Source organism: Eupeodes corollae, chromosome 2 (assembly GCF_945859685.1).
Source record: "Eupeodes corollae chromosome 2, idEupCoro1.1, whole genome shotgun sequence".
Classification (NCBI taxonomy): domain Eukaryota; kingdom Metazoa; phylum Arthropoda; class Insecta; order Diptera; family Syrphidae; genus Eupeodes; species Eupeodes corollae.
Window position 1 is genome coordinate 140921038 of NC_079148.1, and position 20545 is coordinate 140941582.

At 30.6% G+C, this 20545-nt stretch overlaps 2 protein-coding genes across 2 annotated transcripts; one reads left to right on the forward strand and one right to left on the reverse strand.

Moving 5' to 3' along the window:
- The first annotated feature begins 368 nt into the window (after positions 1-368).
- LOC129947724 (uncharacterized) lies at positions 369-2351 on the forward strand. Its single transcript, XM_056058385.1, has one exon. It carries the CDS (start codon positions 405-407, stop codon positions 1092-1094), a length of 690 nt encoding a protein of 229 aa, XP_055914360.1. The 5' UTR covers positions 369-404; the 3' UTR covers positions 1095-2351.
- Positions 2352-6812: 4461 nt separating this feature from the next.
- Positions 6813-7764, reverse strand: LOC129947805 (heat shock protein 27). Its single transcript, XM_056058506.1, has one exon. It carries the CDS (start codon positions 7559-7561, stop codon positions 7103-7105), a length of 459 nt encoding a protein of 152 aa, XP_055914481.1. The 5' UTR covers positions 7562-7764; the 3' UTR covers positions 6813-7102.
- Positions 7765-20545: the final 12781 nt, after the last annotated feature.

The following is a 20545-nucleotide window of genomic DNA, read 5'->3' on the forward strand; positions in this document are numbered from 1 at the left end:
CAAGGAGTTAAAGTTGGGTGCACTGGAAAGTTGAAAAATTGAGAAAGCTCTTTCTCAGTTTTGGTCGAGATGGAAAAATTTTATACACCACCAACAACGGAGTTCTTCCCAATTTTCATTTTCAATTTTCACTCAGTCATTCGAAGGCTTTCAAATAGAACAGTTGTAATTTTTCGTGTATCCTTTATTAACGTGAGTGCGTGACCCGGTATACAAAAAATAAAAAAGAAACAAAAAAAAAACATCCTTCGAAGATTTTTTCTTGATAATTTTGTTGTTTGTTTTTATTTATTTTTTCCGCGAAGTGAATGAAAACATAAACTTTTTTATTATTGTTGTGCCTTTGGATTTTTGCTGAGCAAAATAATTAAATAGATAAATATTTAACAAAAAAAAAAAACATAATGTCCACACTACCGTTCCTATTAAGTGTTGCTGATGAATTGGACAATTTAAACTCGCAAACCTACATGGACGACTTTGGGTTGGGCTTCCATCCCCATCGTCATTACTATCGCAATCCAAATCCTTCAATTCAACTCTCATTGCCTGCTAGCACCGATTGGATTGAGGAAAAACAACGGTGTCGCAGTCATAAGTTCGCATCAGTCGACCACGACAACGACGACGACGATGAATCACAAAATAATTGCGACGATGAAGGAAATAATGACGACGCAGATCAAAACGCCACCACAAACCACACCTCAAATCGCAATTCATTCACCACAAACTCCAATGACCAGGATAACATCGATAACACTGTACACATGTATAATCTGACGAAAAAATGTCGCAAATACAATCATGGAGCATCAACATCCCAGGACATCACAACTCCATCGTCATCGTCGTCCTTTGGCGTTGGCTTCGGCGGCGGTATTCCCAAAAACTCAAATCTACATCTAAAAATGAAACCAAACAAATTGCAGTCACAGTCGCTATCGTGTCCGTCTACATCGTCGTCCGATGAGAGTCTACAAAAGACATCGATGACACTGTCGTCCCTCGCATCGATAGAGTTCTTGACTTGTTTTCCAGTCAAAAAGAACAAAACGCCAAAGTGCAGCAGCACCAATAGCAAGAAGTCATAGGGACTTTCCTGCAGCCCTTTCGCTTTGAGTTTGAAGAGGCTCCTTATAATAATTATTGTGAGGTTGCATGCAACCTTGTTCTATTTGTATACTTGATGGGGGTAAGCCGCCACCACCCGCCGCTGCTGCCCCCATAAACTACCAACCCCTCTACCCCCTCCCCAACCCTCTGCTGAGGGCAACTTTTTTTATCAAAGACAAATTGTTATAATTATTAACTTCAATTTCTAATAACATATAAAATATGTATGTAATAAATAATATATAACATACGTATATACCTACATATAGTAGATACATATATAATTTATATATATATACGAATTTGCTAAATCTTTTGTGTATATTTACAACAACTTAACAAAAATAAAAACAAAAACAAAAATAATAACAACAAAATAATATCTCGCCCCATGTCCTTGCACCAAATTCTAACCTCAATCTGCACAAAAACAGTATAAATAAAAATAATTAACAACAAAAACAAAAGAGTATTTCGCACCAAAAATAATAACAACAACAACAGCAACAAAAACAAGTGTGTAATGCTTTTTGCTGCCGCTAGGAGTGCTAGTGCTGCTATTGCTGCTTTAATACCGCTCCGCTTTCACCGATAGATGCACAATATACTCGTAAAATGCTGTTAGTATAGGGGTTAGGTACCTTACCTCATAGAGAGAGAGAAGAAAATTAATTGCTATAAAAAGGATACCATCAAATTATGGAGGAAACTCCTCAAGGATTTTGTATTTTGTACATTTTCAACTACAATAAACGGGACAAGGTAGTTAAATAAGCAAAAATTAAAAAGAAGAAGAAGAAAAAAAAGAAAATAAGAGAAATCGTTGTGTGGTGGACTTTTTAAAAATTCAGGACAACAATGAAAGGACATATGTACGTTGTTGTCGTCGTCGTCGTTCATTCGGTTGTCGTCGTCGTACGAGTATAATAATAATATAGTCGCTTCGAAGTCGTCCTCAAATATATATATAGCTGTGTGTGTACCAATGTGCAATATCCTTTTGCTCTTATCCTTTATACGAAATTACTAACAGTACTATGTCTGTAAGAGGATGTTTTTTTTTGTATGGAAAAAATATTGCATGATTTCGGGCGGGCAAACATAAATAAGAGAAAAAACAAAATGATAGTATAGTACGACCGATGACGACGAGGACCTTTAAGGCAAAAAGGAGGCGGAACAATAAAACAACAACAAAAAAAGAACAAGAAAATAAAAACAAAAACAAAACAAAATGAGAATAAAAGAAGAAGAAGACAACGAAATTGAATAAACATAATCGTGTCTGCATTGCAGAACGAGGGCAAGGATGTTTTATTATATATACATGATGATTATAATAATGACGATGATGATGATGATAAAGTAGATGCATTTTTAATTGTTGTTTGTATACAAATTATAACAGAAAAATATAAATAATAATAATAAAAAAAAGATAAAGATAAACAAAAAAAAATTAATAATACAAAATAAGTGAAAATGAATTCAATAAAAAGGTTCTTTTGCAATATTATATACAGTTAAAACTAAAATATTAATTGTTTTTTTCTGTTTTGGAAATATTTGCATTTTGCATTTATGATTATACAACATGCAAAACAATATCCTTTCAAATGGATGTGTTATATTTTTCTGAATAAGTGACATGAAGAAATAGTAGTATACTCAGAAACGATGTGTTTGTATACTTTATGTAAAATAATGGGTTCAGTGGGCTTGGAAGGTCTATTTGTTTTTTTTTTATTTTTATTTTTTCTGTCGTCTATTTTGATTTGAGGGCAAGGACTCTGGAAGGATAATAATTTTGTTGGAAATTTTGTTTTCAATTGAGTAGGCACTAGGCATTGTGAAAATGTGAAGGGTATACAATGTTCAAATGAATATTTAAAATGAATAGGCTTTGAATTTATAATATGATGGAATACATGTGGTTTTTGATCAATTTAATTTTAGTCAATTTAAAAGTTTATATTATGAAGGACACGAAGGTTTTTTAGTTTTCCAGGTTTCCCATAGTAAGTTAAAATTTGAAATTTCTGAAATTGAAAATTTTAAAATTTTTCGATGTTCTGATATTCATTTTTGTTGTACATCAACACGACTAGCTCGCACGAACTTGCTCATTTGTTTAAGGAGTAATTTAAAAAAATAATACATTTATTTTAAGATTTAGAAATATAAATAAAAATATGTTTATCTTCAAACACTTTAATGTCATTTAATTTCTCAAAAAACTTTAATTTATTAATTTTTTTTCTTAAATCATTTTTATATACCAAAAATATTTTAAAATTTCAACTTACCTAGAAAATTATTGAAATCGGTCCGATTTTTCGAATTGAATATTTTGACATCCCGTCTGTTTATTTGTCTTGCTTAAAAGTTTGTAGGTTTTTGTGTTGTGTTAAAAAAGTTGTAAATTGAATTATTCTTACAAATTTTTAAATAACCAACAATATTTTTCATATAAAGAAATAGTTAAGTTTGAAAATCCAGTTTTGTTGGATAGATTTTTAGACGAAAAAAATTTTTGGCAATTACAGTAGCATTTCTTAAATTTTTACAAATTGGATGAATGAAATTAATTTGAGAGATATCAAGAACAGAACATCAATTTTTACCAAATTTGCGTACTATTTTTTGTAGATTCTATTTTTTTTATGAAAAAACGGACTGTTGGATTTTTATTAAAAAAAAAACTACTGAATATCGAAAACAATATTTTCTGTAAAGTAAAAAAAAGTTTGAAGACAGTATTTTTAATTTTTATAAAGCTATTTGAGTCGAAAGTACGTTTTTAACAAATTTTAGTATTGATTTTGAAGGCATTAAATTTTTGTTGTAAGTGCTCTTGCACAACGGACTGTTCTCTTTTCACATTACAGCTCTGTAAATAGATACAGAAACAATCTCAATCGTATGATCCTTCCGCTATTAAATTGTAATACATACATTCCATATGAATCTTCAATAACAGCTCTCGAAGCTGTTTAAGCGTTCTTCTCTAATATACTGTCATAAAGCAAACATTGTCATTTTTTTTCGTTCGGTCGAAAACCATCCTACAATTTTTTTTCAGTTTATATTCTTTTTCTTAAAATTTTACTGGTAGTTGAGAACAATATTTTCTTAAAAGAAAAAAGTGGTTTTATGCCAATAACCCAATTTTTATTAATTTTTTTGTTAAGGTTTGTATTTTTTTTCCTAAAACTATCAATTCGATTTTTCTCAAAATTTTACCAGATGTTTAAAACTTTATTTTTCGTTGCTCAAAATTGTTTTGGAGACAAAATCATTTGTTATTCGTAAAATTTTCCAAGTGACAATTTTTGTTCGCAGTTTTTTGATTTATAAAAATATCGTCAATTGTTTTTTTTTAGTATACTTGTTTGGTATCACGTTACAATATATTATATACAATTTAATTCAAGTCTCTAGCGTTTTTTGTTTGTAAGATATTATGGGTTCCCCTTTTTTTAAACTGCTATGGTAAAAAAACCACCCACTCAATTTTAAGATCCCTTTATCTACCTTAAAATGTCGAGAAAGGTCAACATTTTCAATTTGACAAATCGGAGCCATTACAATAACTTCCTATGGGAAGTTTAAATTATGCAGATATTGACTTCAAAGTTGTTTCGTTTTATACAAGAAAGTGTTGTTCGTAAGTGGAAAATTTTATATAAAAATCCAATTAACAGTTTTTTTTTAAGTTGATTCCATACTGGATACGCATTCTTTTTAAAATTTACTATTTGCATAAAAGCACCAATAGGAAGTTATCAACGTGGACGCATCCTTACCTCGTATTTGTATAAATAAAAAAACAATAAATCACGTATTTTTCATCTCGAACATTCCTATAACAAGTACACGTACAATTTTGTTCACTGAAAAATAACGTTTTTTAAACTCTGATGAAATTTTTGGAAATATTGAATTCATGGTTGTGTTACATAAAATAAAAATGTTAATGAAAAAATAAAGCAATTGCCTTCAAACCATGCAAAATCCATGGGCCTAGATTTTGGTGCACAAATTAAGTTTTTTTTAAACTATTCCAATTTCAAGAATTAAGTATCCTCGACGAAAAAAACACCAATACGAGAACCTTTAATATTTGTATTAATTAATATTAATATTTGTATTAATAATCGCAAGCATATACAAAAATCCAGAATAAATGTATTTAATATATTTTTCGTCGTTTTATGAAAACTTCCTAAGTTTTTTTAGCAAAAACTATAAAAATAGAAAGACACAATATTTATTCTGCCCAAACTTCCTCTCCTCTATGTTGCTCTATTTTTAAATTATTAAGAATTAAACTTCCAAAATCTGATAATTTATATACTGTTTTTATACTTTTAATGCACATCCTAAAACATGGACTTAAAGAGTTTAAGTACAACGGTGACCATTTATTCTAGATTTTTGCACCCGATGTTTTTAGATTTTCAGTTCTTGATTTTCGTTCTTGAAATTTTTGCATTCAAGATTTTTGTTTACTGAGATATGGTTTTTTTTTATATATAAGCCCAGTATTGTATCATTTAACGTAGTTTTAAAAGTAAAGTTAATTATAAAATTCTAAACTTTCAACAAAAAAGAAGGTATATTTAAAATAAATTATCAATAAGACGAAACTGAATTAAAAAAAACCTTTTGTTTACATGACTAAATAATTATGTTTTTTGTTACATTGAAATATCTTTTTTAATTATTTTTTCAAGATCTAATAGTTTAGTTTTAAAGGAAAATAGTTCGATTGGTGAATTTAAAAATAAATATAAATACTGATTTTTCTTTCATTCATTTTCCCTCTGCAAAACCGGTTCTCTGATCAATATTAGCCAAATGGAGAAAGTTTAGGAAGAAACAGAAACAAAATCATCCTTAAAAATATTATGTGTTCATTCCGAACTAAACCACAACATACTCGTAAATTATCAAATTATAGCTACTAAAAAAATCGAAGAAGATTGGAACACACACATTTTTTTCCTAATTTTCGACTGAAGTTGTTTCTTGAAAAATTTGCATTTTGCAAGAATTTAAAAATGGATAAGGAAATCTTTTTTAGACAAATCTCCCCAAAAGCCTTTAAAAATAGTTGATCTTTTTAATTTGCGTATTAAATTATATTATTTCAAAATTTGGTTGTTTCTTTTTTAAGAATTCATAATTACGCAAAATTTTCCTAAAACCAAACTTATTTTCAACTTAAATTAATTAAAAGGAAATTCAAAAATAAAAACTCTACTTGCAAAGTTCATTTAACTACATTTAATCAGAACGAATTTGCCACAAAACCAAATTTTGAAATGTGTACATTTTCGACACAATTTCTTCGGATATTTATGAAATTCTAAGAGTCTTTTAAAAGACTTATAAAGACTTTCCCTCCTAAAGATTAAATTTTCCAAAAGGAAAATTACAAAAAGTGTGAGAGAAAAGAGAAAATGGAATGTTCAATGAATGCCAAAAATAAACAATTGGATTTCAGTTGTGCAAATTATTTAAATAAAATCCATCCAGTTTTGAAATATATTTTTCCAGAAGGTAACACAGTTTTTGTTTGTAAAAACTCTTAAAAATCTATAGTTCTTTGAAAAAAAAGTTCTAGAAAATTTGTCTGTATTGCTAATTTTTTAAATCCAAGAACACCCTGAAATAAAATTAAAACACTACACTTTCTTCACTTTTTAATTCAAATTTATTATTATTTCAAATAACTTTCTTAAACAATGTTAAATATTAGCATTAAATTATTATATTAACTTATTTTAAAAATAATAACGTCCATGGTATGTAACGGAAATGTTTATACTTTTGCAACAACACTATCAATGTGATATTAGTCTTTAAAAACAAGTGATTTTTTAATCTTTCTTTCTTTCATAAAAAAAGTACGAACAAAAAACTCACACACTTATTTAGATACTTAATTATGTTAAATTTTACAACACAAAAATCGATAAATTCAATTTTTAATACTCAAATACGAAGGACCAGTTTGCCGAACATAAACAATCCTTTCATGAGCAGCTGGAGGAGGTGCCTTAATCGTCAATATTCCATCCGATGACAGTGACGAAGATACATCGTTTGGATAAAATCCTCTTGGCAGGACGAATCTCTTCACCAAATGGCGCCCAATAAAATTATCCCCATCTCGACGTTTTTCGTGTTTTGCTTCGACCGTTATTGTATCACCAACTGTCTTGACTGTCACTTCGTAGGGCTTAAATTGGTGCACATCGATATTCGCCTCGAATCCATCTTTACCCACTGTGACACGACTTAAATCCGGCATGGATCGCATCCTTGCAATGCGTGACCATGATGGCACATCCCAATCAACCAAGTCCCAATCTCTCCACATCCGCCTGCGATAATCCCAGGAATCATAGTCGGTATTGTAAGCTGGTACAACAGCCATGGTGTCCTTTATACCAGAATTTACGAGCGATATAATATAAGGTAGCAGTTGGAGTAGGAGTAGCCTCTTGGCAATAAATTTACACCACACGAGTTTTATTTTTTTGAATATTTTTGTTCTAAAAAGTTGCGCGTCGTTGTTGTTCAAACGTTCCAAAGCACAAATAAACTTGAAAAAGGTCGACACATTCTTTTATAGCTCGCCAGAGAGTAGCACACATTTTATATAGAATGTGACGGCTTAAATTACGTAGCACGAAAACTCAAATGAAGTTAGTTTTGCTCTTTTCTATATATGTTGGTATTCAAAAGATTGACGAACTAAAAAGCTTTAGCCAGTCCCAGTAGTCAGTAGAATGGCTCTGAGGTTTGAGGATTTCCTTTGACATAAAAAGGTGTGTTTATGTTTTTTTTTAAACTATTTAATTGGCGCCCAAAACATAGACCTTGTCATCGTTATGTCGCAGTCGTAGAGTCGGAGTCGGATGTCCATAAACAAAAAGACAACAAGCTTTGAGAAGACTATTTTTTGTTTTTGCTTTGTTTTTCTGTTTTGCAAAAAAGCGTACGGAATTGACCCGCCTACGGAAGTTGTGACGACATTTTTTGTTGGACAGAAAAATGTATACGAGACGAGTAAAGTGTGGTAACTATTTTACTATAAAGGGTGTTTCCTTTAGAGGTATTGAGCTTTGAAATGGAATAAAAGAAAAATTATTTTTTCAAACTGACATTAAATTTACTTTACTCGAAACGTAATCTTTTGATATTACATATTAATTATGGTTTTTAAATATAATCGTCACGGCTGGCTCGAACGTAGTCTAATCTAAAGGTCCAATTTTTGATGGCTTTTTCCAACTTTTGTGGCTGTATATCGGAAATAACATGGCAAATGCTGCCCTTTAAGTGGACAATAGTTTCTGGCTCATCGGTGTCATAGACTAACGACTTCAGCTATCTCACACAAAATAGTAAAGCAGCGACGTTAAATAGCACGGTTTTCGAACCAAATTCATGGGTCCGTTACGTGAGACTATGCGTTTAGCAGACGTTTCCTTCAAATAATCAATAATTGTGGCACGAACTGAGTGACAACCGTTTTGTTGAAACCCTAGCTCATGCGCATCGTAGTTGTTCAACTGATAAACTTGAAAGTCAGTAATCATGTTTCTATAGAGGTCACCGTTGAATGTAATGTTCTGGTCAGTAATAAAAAAAAAAATTGGGTGGCGCAACAGTCCGTTGAGAACTAGGGCCTAGTGACTTACAACTCTCAACCATTTCTGCGTGCGAGTATTTGCAGGAATGGAGGGGACCTACAGTTTATATGCCGAATCCGAACGGCTAATTTGAGAAAGCACTTTTTCATGACAAGAGTTACTCTGGGAGAATTTGTCAATTCCTCGCAAGAGGCAGTACCCGTGAAAAGACTTTAGATGGCATAGGCAGGGATCGAACCCAAGACCTCTCGCACGTCAGTCCAACGCACTAACCAACATGCCACGGGTACTACTTTTTTCTCAAGTGTGAAATGACAAACAATTACACGGACAAAAACTTACTATTTATGGGTTGGTAGAATAAGTGGTACAAACTCCCTTAAAAGTGCTGACTTTAATGTTAAAAAAAACATGATTTTCAAAATAAATGTTAACAATTTTAAAGCGTTGTTCGAGTGTCAGTCTTTTCATGATAAACAAAACTTTTAAAAAATCATCTGACAGCTGTCAAAATTGTAGCCAATTTATAATAATAATAATGCCAACTTAAAATCTTATAAATATAAAATAAAACACCCTTTATTTTGCATATAAAATGCCTTTAGAGATGACTTCATGAATAATTGGAACACACGTTGCTATTGCGATTTTGAGAGATGATTCTATTCCCATATGCGATAATAAAATACCTACGTTTCGAAATACAAATACGAGAGAGTTAAAGTTGTTGACAAACAAAATGTTGCGGTTTGCGGGAAATGATGGGGTTTGTTGTTATATTAACATTGCCATTTCCATTTCCATTTCTATATATAACCCAACAACTATTTTGTAATTTTCCTCTAATTTTTTGAAGCCATAAAAAGATAGTTGCTCTTCTTAGGGTAGGTATATACTCTTATGTAGTTAATTAATTGTATCGTGTTGTGTTCAAGCCTATGACTATGGGTGGAGAATTGATTAAAAGGTATTTATATAGATGTTTTACGACGTGTTTAATAGATATAGTTTATTATGGTATTAATTACATCCAAGAGGAAATCATAGAACATTTTTGTTTCCAAAGAAGAACATATCAAACTTCTTGATAAGGTACAAATATAAAGTATCAAATTATAGTGCAACACTGTAAGGTTTTAAACATAAACAAAGGCAATAATGTAGTAACTTGGTGAAGTAAGTGACAGTAAATAAAATGATGCAACAATTAGTTTTAATTTATGCAAAGTTTTTAACTATAAAAAATTTGAATTTGAATTGTGTGCTAGGGTTATGAACAATAAATGACAAAATTATTTCTGTTTTGCTTGTTAAGAGTGTTTTTATAAACGACAATGTTGTCGGGTTTATATTTTTTTTTCATTATTTCGTCTGTTTTTAAAACGTCATTTGTTTCAGAAATACAAAAAAATATCAATCACCTGTTTGAAAATTCAAAACGAATTTTATGTGCAGGATTATTAGTTTTTTTTAAGCAAATAAAGACAAATTCTTTGAGTGGCCATAGCAGCGTAAAATTTAATTTGCTTTTTTTGGTAACTGCATATTTTCATGAAAATAGCATGAAAGTTTTAATGTTTTATCTCTAGTACTTTCTGATCATCAGACTTTGAAAAAATTACCTGAATGTAATCTTAAATCATGTTTTTTCCCAATTAGATATTCAGCTGGCATTGAAAATAAAGAACCATTTTCTAATACACTTGAAATTTTAATTGAGTGCTCTTAAATATATTTACTTTACTACGACGTTAGATGAGTCAACATTCATGATTTTCCATTGAAAATATGACAATTTTCAGGGCAATACAAAAAAGGAAATACTTTCCAGTTTAACGACAATTTTAGCCACTTTCAGTTACAGGAACAGGACTGAATACTGTTTTTCAGAATTCTGTATGAACTTAAATCTATGTATAACATTCTTTGGTCATAATAATGTGTCTTTAATTCTGCATTTCTTAACACTGTAATCTGCATAAACACAAAAACTATTTCACAAAATACTTTATTTCTGAATTTCTTATCACAAATTATCACAAACTTAAAAGGTGTGATTTTAACTTTCTTTGGAACAAAAGTCATCACTTGATTTAGTGTGTTAGTTTTTTGGAAGATCAGAATAAAAGTTGAATCATATTCAATACAATTTCAAAAATGGTATAAATATAGAAAACATCATCGGAAAGATAAACAAAAAGTCAAAATACTGATATTGAATCTACCTTTCTATACTTATAAAAATGAATTGCTGTTCGTTAGTCTCACTAAAACTCGAGAACGGATGAACGGATTTATCGTATCTTAGTCTTGAAATGTTCGTAGAGTTCTGGCGAAGGTTTAAAAGGCGAGAAAAAATCAAAGAGTCATTTTGAACTTCATTGCTTTTCAATAAAGTTCATATTAAGTTATAATCACTCACGGTTGTCTATGCAATTTAGGTGTGTTCCTAACGTCAAAGAGTCAATTTACAATTTATTACCGCTTCATAAAGTTCAAATTCAATCATATCTATGAAAACAGTCTTCGCATGCACTTTGGAGGATCTAATGTCGCCTTTCGAAAATAAACAAATGTGAATCGCGAACGCTACAAAAAATGTAATAAACTATTAGTAGTACTGACTTCCAATTAATTTGGTCGGCTTCGCGAAACTTAATTTTAGCTAACTTCAGTCGTAATTGTATCAGATTATTTGTTTAAGTTTGATAAATCTTAAGTTTTGTCACAAATTAAGTTTCTAAACACAACCATAATATTTGACAACCAACTAATATGTCAATAATTCTGTCGCACTTCAAAACACGGAGATTAATGGCTTAAAGGTAAACTTAAAAAAAATAAATACAAAATAAAAACACGCAAAAAAGAATTACGATTGACGATATTGTGTTACGAACATGGTTACGATATTCTATGAGTGCATCCTTCTATATCTGAGAGTGACGATTACCGCTACGTGCGCGAGAACTTTCTTTACTTTTCTGATCCTTTGTTATATTGACATTCCAAGTAGTGTGTTCTTTTTTTTTTTTTTGATATTTTGTGATATTGACACTGTACTGTTAAGTTACTGTTAAGTGAGCGAGAAATGTTCTCACTTTGATTAATTACGTTACAATGCCGAGGAGAAGACGACCTAACTTAAGTTGTTTGGGATAAATGCACAATGGCCCATAAGAGGTCACTGGAGGCGCTGGACAGAAGGTTGAAAGATCTTCGTGATAACCACAATATTTATGGTTGGTCTATGATTCTGTTGTAGGGTGATTTTCGTCAGACTCTTCCAGTTATACCCCTATCAACTGTTGCTGATGAACTAAATGCATGCATAAATCATAGAATTTGTGGCAGTACGTAAAGACTAATATGCAAGTATTTTTGCAACATGATGAAACTGCAAATGTGTTTGCAAAGCAGTTGTTAGTTATTGGAAATAATACAGTTACAACGAACACCTCCATCGGATTCATCACATTACCAACAGATTTCTGTCACATAACTGATGTGACAGCTTTGCCATTCGATTTTAAACGCTTACAATTTCCAGTACGTCTGGCCTTTGCGATGACAGTAAATAAATCGCAAGGACAGTCTTTAGAAGTTTGCGGAATCAACTTGGTGTTTGTTTCGCGTCTTCACCGTCTTCTTTGTTTATTTACGCACCACAAAACAAAACAAAAAAAATATAGTTGATGAGAAAGCTTTAGAATGATTAAAAAACTGTATAATAACAGTGTGTGTGTGTTAATACAAATTTAAACCTTATAAATAGGCAGTATTTCAGGAAAACTTTGTTTTTTAAGTAAGCAACATGATATGTCGGAAATAATAAAAAAAAAGTATGCTTCATTAAAAAATGCTTTTTATTCAATACGTTTTGTTTGTTTTGAAATTAATTTATACAAAAGTTTAGGTCTTTTATTTATCGATTGAGGCAGTACGAAGTATGCCGGGTCAGCTAGTCGTTTATATAGAATTACTAGCGGCTCGGTACGTGCTTCGCTACGTATAAGTATGGTAATACAAAAAATGATTATTGAGTTCATTAATTCAAACAAAAAAATATTTTAAATTGCTAGCTATTTAAAAGCCCAAATGACCCAAATGATATATTGTTTATATTATATTTATCAGAAAAGAATAAGAACTAAAAAATAAAAAAGAATTGGATACTCTTACTATGGTGGGTCTTTATGGGTTAGTCTAAGACAGTAGGATAAACAATATTTTTAGTTTTTCCATTTTGAGCATGAATAAATAAACAGTTGGGGTAAACAGTTGGGGGTACCGACTCTGGAACAGGCAACATAAAGTTGGCCATGTGAAAAACATGTTTCCTCCAAATTGACACCACAAACGTGAAGTGTTTGTTTTATGAACACCGCAAATGATAAACGCATTGCATTCAAATGGCATATCAGTTGGAATCATAGGGACATTTGGTATCAAACACAATTCCCCTTTCGATTTTATCAACCAAATTTGGCAATAACTTTTTCAATGCCAATCTGGTGCCATTACACATTTTTGGTGGATTAATGTTTCGCAATAATATAATCAAAGGACCAATTTTCAGATTCAAGCAAACTCAATTGGATTCATTGCCTCATCTTGATTCATAACACTGTCAATTGATTTATAAGTCGTGACTACACCTGGCAGTGTCGCTTGAATTTGAAAATGAATGGAATTGATATAAATGTTTTTCGGTGCTAAAATGGTGCGTTCTCTCAGCCAATTATGAATTCTGTTATTCTGAAGAATATTCGGAAAAACACATTCAATCAACTCATCTATAGATTGCGCTATTGTACAAAAATTGTTCGGTAAAGTGATCAATCCATTGGTTATGTCGATTGATATTTTGCCATGACCAATTTTCAACAATTGTTTTGATAACTCATGGGCAGTTGTATCATTATGTAGGTGAATACGCATTAAAATGTTCAGTGTCAATTTTCGTACATATTTCCAAGGGACTGATGACTTCAAACAGGCGTTTTTTTCATCAGCAGGAGTTGATCGAGGAATTACAGGCAATTTTTGACGAATGTTCCCTGACAGCAATATTAAAGCACCAGCAAAACAGCTGTTGATTACAGCGTCAATCTTGAATTGTTCGATTTAATGCTTCTATTGTTTTTTTATTCGCTATTGTGCACTCATTTCATAAAATAATTGACGTTAATCGCAGATTTTTTGCCATAGCAGAATTTCTCCAAAGATTGCAAGTTGGAGTTTCAATCACCCGTACATTCAATGGCAATTTTAATGCAGAGTGTGCACTAGACCACCTTCTAATAATGTAGCAGCAATTCACGAAGATGCAAGTGCCAATGCAATTTTCTATTCCGATCGAATAGTCAATAAAATCAATGATACAAAGAAAGTTTTGCCTGTACCACCAATTGCATCCAAGAAATATAATCCATCTGTATTATTGGGAACGGCTTGCATGGTTGTGTCATACACATGTTTTTGTTGAGTATTGAATTTGGTTATATTTGTTGTACAAATAAACGTAAATCATTAGAATTAAATTCCTGATGTTGTAATTCACGATCAAAAACATCACGTATCGCACGATTTGGTGCGGTCATACTCAATTGCGCTTATGCTTTATTTACAATCGTTAGACTTATATCTTCAATTATTATTACAGCTTTGTTCTTCATTTCTAAGGTAATCAACAAATCGGGATTTCTTTAAGTATTAGTACAAATTGTTTGTATATATGGGAGTATAGAAAGATGTTGATTTTGCACCTTTTAATTTTTCTTTACGTACAAACCTTCTCTGGACTTCCACGAATAATTCAAGATCAAAATTAGCCAAATTGATAAAGGCATTCTTGAGTTATAACATTACAACGAAAAGTGGCATTGATTTTTATATATATAGATTCTTCAAAACTTAAAAACTATACAATTTCTTAGGGACACACAAGATTCATGTTTATTCAAAAATTATTGGTACATATTACTGTCTGAAAATTGTTATAAATCATCATACCTTATGCAAATCTGTTTTAAAAATTCTCTTCTACAAAATGCTGGTCACTTTTTGCAATATCAAAATAATTTTTCGCTTTGAAAACGTTTTTTTGAAATAACAAATTTTGGCCACGCATAGTTTTTTTAATCACAATTTTAACCCTCCAATAAGTTGCTTACATATTGCTTACACAATATATTCAGATCCTATGTTTGATCTTGGTTATTAGCAGTTATCTATAGACAAGTATTACAAGTATTTTTATGTCTTGAAAAAAGTTTTTCTATTTACCAGACTATATTCCACCAATTCGATTACATCCTTGTGCTAATATACTTACTACACCACTTTGTATAATATTTAACCTTTCCTTAAGTAATGGTGAGTTCTTAGATGAATGGAAATACACTATAATAACTCCCCTTCATAAATCAGGTACAAAAAGTTCGATTGAAAATGACAGACCAATTGCAAAACTGCAGCTAATTCCTAAGGTTTTCGAAGCTGTAGTTAAATTTCATTTCAGTTTACCAACATGGTTTCTTGAGAGATAAAATATACTACAAATTTATCAATATTTAAAATTTTTGTCTATCACAGATGGAAATGCGTTCTCAAGTCGACACTATTTACACTGATTTTTCAAATGCTTTCGACCTCGTTCAACATAGTGTTCTCTTAAAAAATTAGAGATGTATGGATTTCACTCTCTCCTCCTAATGTGGATAAAGAGCTATTTAGTAGGTGGAAATGATGTGGTAAAAATTAACAATGCCTTGTCTAAGGAAATTATACATTTTTAAGGTGTTCCTCAAGGTAGTCACCTTGGACCACTTCTCTTTATCATTTTTATTAACGACTTACCGTAACATCTTAAATAATTTTATTAAGTGGTGTAATATCAATGGGCTTTATTTTTACAATAAGAAATGAAGCGTTGTGACATTTTCTAGAATTCACAGTCTATTATATTATAATTATAAACTTGAAAACGACATTTTACAAAGACTTGATAGCCATAAGGATCTAGGCGTAATCTTCGATTCTAAAATGAATTTCTCACATAACATAGACCATGCGATCTGAATAGCAAACGCTTTGCTAGGGTTTGTTTTTCGAAATTCAAAAGATCTCGAAGACCCCTATACATTAAAAGCTCTTTATTCTAGTCTCGTCCGACCACATTTATAAGATTGTACTGTTATATGGAGCCCCTTTACCGCGTCTAGCATTTGTCGTATGTATAGGCCTTGTCGTTCACAAAGTTTGCCTTACGAAAAATATTTGGTTATTTACATGTTCCATCTTATAAGACGAGGTGTATTTTATTTAAAACCTCTTGCTCAGAGAAGAAAATTAAATTTAATACTTTTTGCTTATCATGTCTTAAATTAAATTAAATTTTAATATTGACTGGCCAGTTTTGTTATTTATGTTTTTTATTTTATGCGCCTTCTAGCAACTTTCGCCCTCGTGACTGTGATTTTTTAAACGTTCCCTACCACATTACTAGCTACGCTAAGTAAAATTATATCACAAGAGCTTGTATGGATTTTAATGAATATGATTTTGCAATTGATTTTAATATTAATAGATATGTTTTGAAACATAAATTAGTAATTTTTTTATAAAGCTATAAGTAAATTATGTATTTTATTGTTATGTTTAGTATCATAATTATTACTATAAATGGAGTGTGTAACTTTTAAGGCGAATAAATAAATAAATATTGGTATTTTTTATTCGTAATTGGTAAGTTTCATATAGCAACATATATTTTCAGTTTTCTAAAAAAAACTATATCGAGTACTTTTCTTCAATTATGAAGTTATTATTATTTTTTATCACTTTAAACCACGGCCTGTGTCAAAAAATAAGTCTAATGAGCGAAAAATTTGTCAAAATCATGTTTTGTCACCATATACAAAATCCACATCGATTCATTAGATACAAATTTTATTTAAAAAAAGTCTCCATAAAACACCCTAAATACAAATTGAAGTCAACAAATATCAAAAGTCACTTTGAAGTTACCCAAATGTCACTCTCAAGCCAACTTGAATTTACACTAAAATTACAATGAAGCCACCATAAACGCACCTAAATGTCACATTGACGACATTCCAAAAAAATCCTAACTTTACTTTAAAGTAACCCTGAAATTATTCCAAAACTCACCCTGAAGACACCTCGAAGTCATACTGAAGGCCCTGTTAATTTACACAAAAGTCAGACTGCAGTATTCCTCCAGTTACTTTAAAGTAACCTTAAAGCAATCCTCAAAAAGTCATCATAAAATATCTTTAAAATATATGAAGTCACCCCATACTCGCCCATTAGTCACTTTAAGGTAATTTTAAAGCCACCTTGAAGTCTTCCTCAAGTCCCTTTAAAGTTATCATAAAGTTTTTCTGAAATCACTGTTAAATCATCTCTAAGTCACACTAAATTCACCCTAAGCTAATCGTAAAGTCAAATTCAATTCATCCTTAAGTCACTCCGAAGTCACGCTAAATGTGAACTAAAGTCACGTGGAATTCACACTGAACTCATCATAGACAGGAAACAAATCTGAAATTACCCTCGTAAAAAAATTAACTGCTTTTTTAAAAATCAAGTGGATTGAATCGAAATAAGGTGAAATTGCACTTTCTTTAAGTCTTCAGTAAAATATGGATTTAAAAGTAAATTCTACAAGTCCTAATACAGAACGACCTTGAACTGTGCTTATCTAAGGGAAATTTATAATCAAAATTGCATACGTTTCAATTTTTGATAGGAAATAATAAAAATCCATTTTTAGATCCAATTAATATTAACAAAATATAGTAAAAGCACAGAACCACAATATTTTTTTTATTTCCAGAATCTGTTAGGGTAATAAAATTAAATTAAAAATAAATGTTAGGTACTCCAACAAATTAAAAAAAAAAAACAACACAACAGAAAAATAAACTCCCAACCAATTAAATTCTATAAATAACAGAAAACGAATTCAAACTTTATTTCAATTTCAAAACATTTAAATCATTAAATTAATTTGAAAACATTGGACCAACAAAAAAAAAAAAAAAACTATAGCCATTCATGGTATAGGCCTTCTACTTTTGACAAAGGTTCTTCTGTCTACAGTACTTTTATTTATTGTTTAATAGAGTTCTATTTTCGAAAAGAATTTGAAATTTATTCATTATCTTTGTGAATTGTAACATAATAGTTTTCTTTTAAATACAAACCTATTCGTATCTGGTATTAAATTACGCACACATTTTTTGTATTCCGAGTTGTATTATTTCAGAAGGTGAATTCTAATAGTTTTGTGACTCAAAATCTGAAAATCTTAAAAACTTAGGTGTGTTTTTGGTCGAACATTTTTTCAAATAGGTGTAAAAGTTAATTACCTACATAGGTAATTCTTAAATAAACAATTTGAAGCTAATAGGGGCATGTTTTGGACTCGCAAAAAAAAACTCAAATTTAATTAAATTGGAGGATGAGGAGTTTTTTCAATAATAATTTTTCAAGACCCAAATGCAACAATACTGCTTATTGACATAGTCTTCAAAGTGAATATAGGCCTCATTACTGAAGATGATTTTTCGATGGAAATACGGATCATTTTTATCAATTTCAAAGAACTAAATCTGCTATAATACGACGTTGCTAACGATCAACCGGCTTAAGATCGTTGGAAAGCTTTAAGATCTTGGTTTTCGTCAACACTACGAGCTACGTTCGAAATGTTCTCAGTTATTTTTAAGCGGTTTACAGGGTTTTATTTCTTCACATTAAGATTTCCTGCTGAGAAGTTACTCCAACATGCCTTAAAAGTGTTTAGTCTTGTGGACTCCAATTGCATGGTTTGTACTATTTTGTGGTTAATTTGAATTATTTGAATGTGTCATTGAAACGTATATAGTTAAATTTTTAGTAATCGCGTAGATTTGTATGTCAAATGTCAAAAGATGACAGCTCCAAAAGTGACAGCTGTCATTGAACGAATTTATAATGTCCATATTATTGAGTTTCTTCAAAACCAGTTTTACCGTAAATCTAGTTTTGAAATGTTTTTTTTTAGAAATTAGGTTTAAATGTCACTAAAATTATTATCATCCAAGACTATTATCATTGGATTGACATGATAAGAAAACTCTTGTAAAACACCAAACTCGAAACCCTTTTAAATCTGAATTTCGACTTCAGACTAGTCTTGAAATCCATTAATAAGGCCCAAATTCAATATTGAAGCTGTTCTGTATAAGAGCAGACACGTTACAGGTGCAAATGACCTTAATGTGAACCATTTAAAATTATTTAAACAATTTTTATTTATTGTTGAATAATTCTATGGATTTGCATTTACATTTCGCAAGTGGCGGCAACATTAAATACAGCTGATGGTGTTCACATTTCAATTTCTCGTTTTTTTTTATTAACAAAGTAGTTTTACACGCGCAAGCACTGCACTTTTAATTTTACATATCTACGAGTATATTTTATTTAAATTATAAAGGTAATAAAATCGAAGATCAATTTGATAGAACATCGCAATTAATCCGTCAGTCAACCATAAATGTTCATTCGAAGTATGGGTATAAGTATTTTATTGTTGTTAATACGTAATCGAACATTTTTCTTTTCCTAAAATGGGGGCGCACAGTGACTCTGTTTTTATAAAACCCCACCCACTCACCGTATTACTACTTGGCGGTTTGTTTGTTTACTTCGTAATTTTTGTTGTTGCTATTTTTTGAGTTACGATTTTAATATAAACGACGACTTCTCTCGCCGTGATACGAGTGCACCATAGACATAATTTTTAATATTTAATGTTTATTGCTGATGATTTGAATAGATTTTTCTTCATATGCGGTGTAGAATATGTGTATTTCAGTGGTAGGTATATAGAAAAGATAAAATTTTTAATAAACAATTCAATTTCATTTAATTTCAATTTCAATGTCAATGTCAAATTGAGGTTTGGTATTTGTTTTGTTTATGTGGGATTATCCATCATTTTAAGGTGACCATCCTCATTCAATCTGATTTTGAATTATAGTTCTGTTTGATTTGTTGCATAATTGAAACGTATGTTTTTAAAAAGCTCTGTTGGTTTTGAAATGATAGTGATGTTTGAGAAGATATAAGCAGTTGGCTTTTACAGAGGAACGTTGGAAAATTAAATTACTAGTGCAAAGCGGCACTAAATTGGAAATGTTCCTTAATTTTGACAAGTAAGCAAAAATGAATAACTGAATGTCAATTACAGGGTATAGCTCTAATTTGGAAGTCGTAATTTTTAATGATTTATTACCTATTTTTTATATGCGAGTGTCAATGGGGCATTTGTGAGTATTGAAAAAGATGCAGCTAGAATTGGCCAAGCATTGAATGAGGCAAAACTGCATTCAAGAAAGTCAAAAACTCATCACCGATATATGTAACTTTTGGGTAGGTAAGTTTTGGATGAGTAAGAACGATATCAAAAAATAGCTAAGTTTGGTCATTTGTGTTACACAAAATCATCTGTTTTTAAATGGAAAAATGATTCAAAGAAATAGTAATTTTTTAAAATTTGTAAATGCTAACTTCTTCATAAGTACATTTTCACACAAATCGAAAACAATTATTTCGGAAATTGAAAAGGGAAAAAGAGTACAGTGATTCAGAAATAATGATAATTTGACCTCCAAACAAATAAACTAACATAATTGACATAGATTATTTTGTATTACATTCTTTTAAAAATAATCCCGGCATCGTCT

What these genes read in the sequence shown, in the direction of transcription:
- LOC129947805 (XM_056058506.1), bottom strand. Translation starts at nt 7,561, where the DNA reads ATGGCTGTTGTACCAGCTTACAATACCGACTATGATTCCTGGGATTAT.
- LOC129947724 (XM_056058385.1), top strand. Translation starts at nt 405, where the DNA reads ATGTCCACACTACCGTTCCTATTAAGTGTTGCTGATGAATTGGACAAT.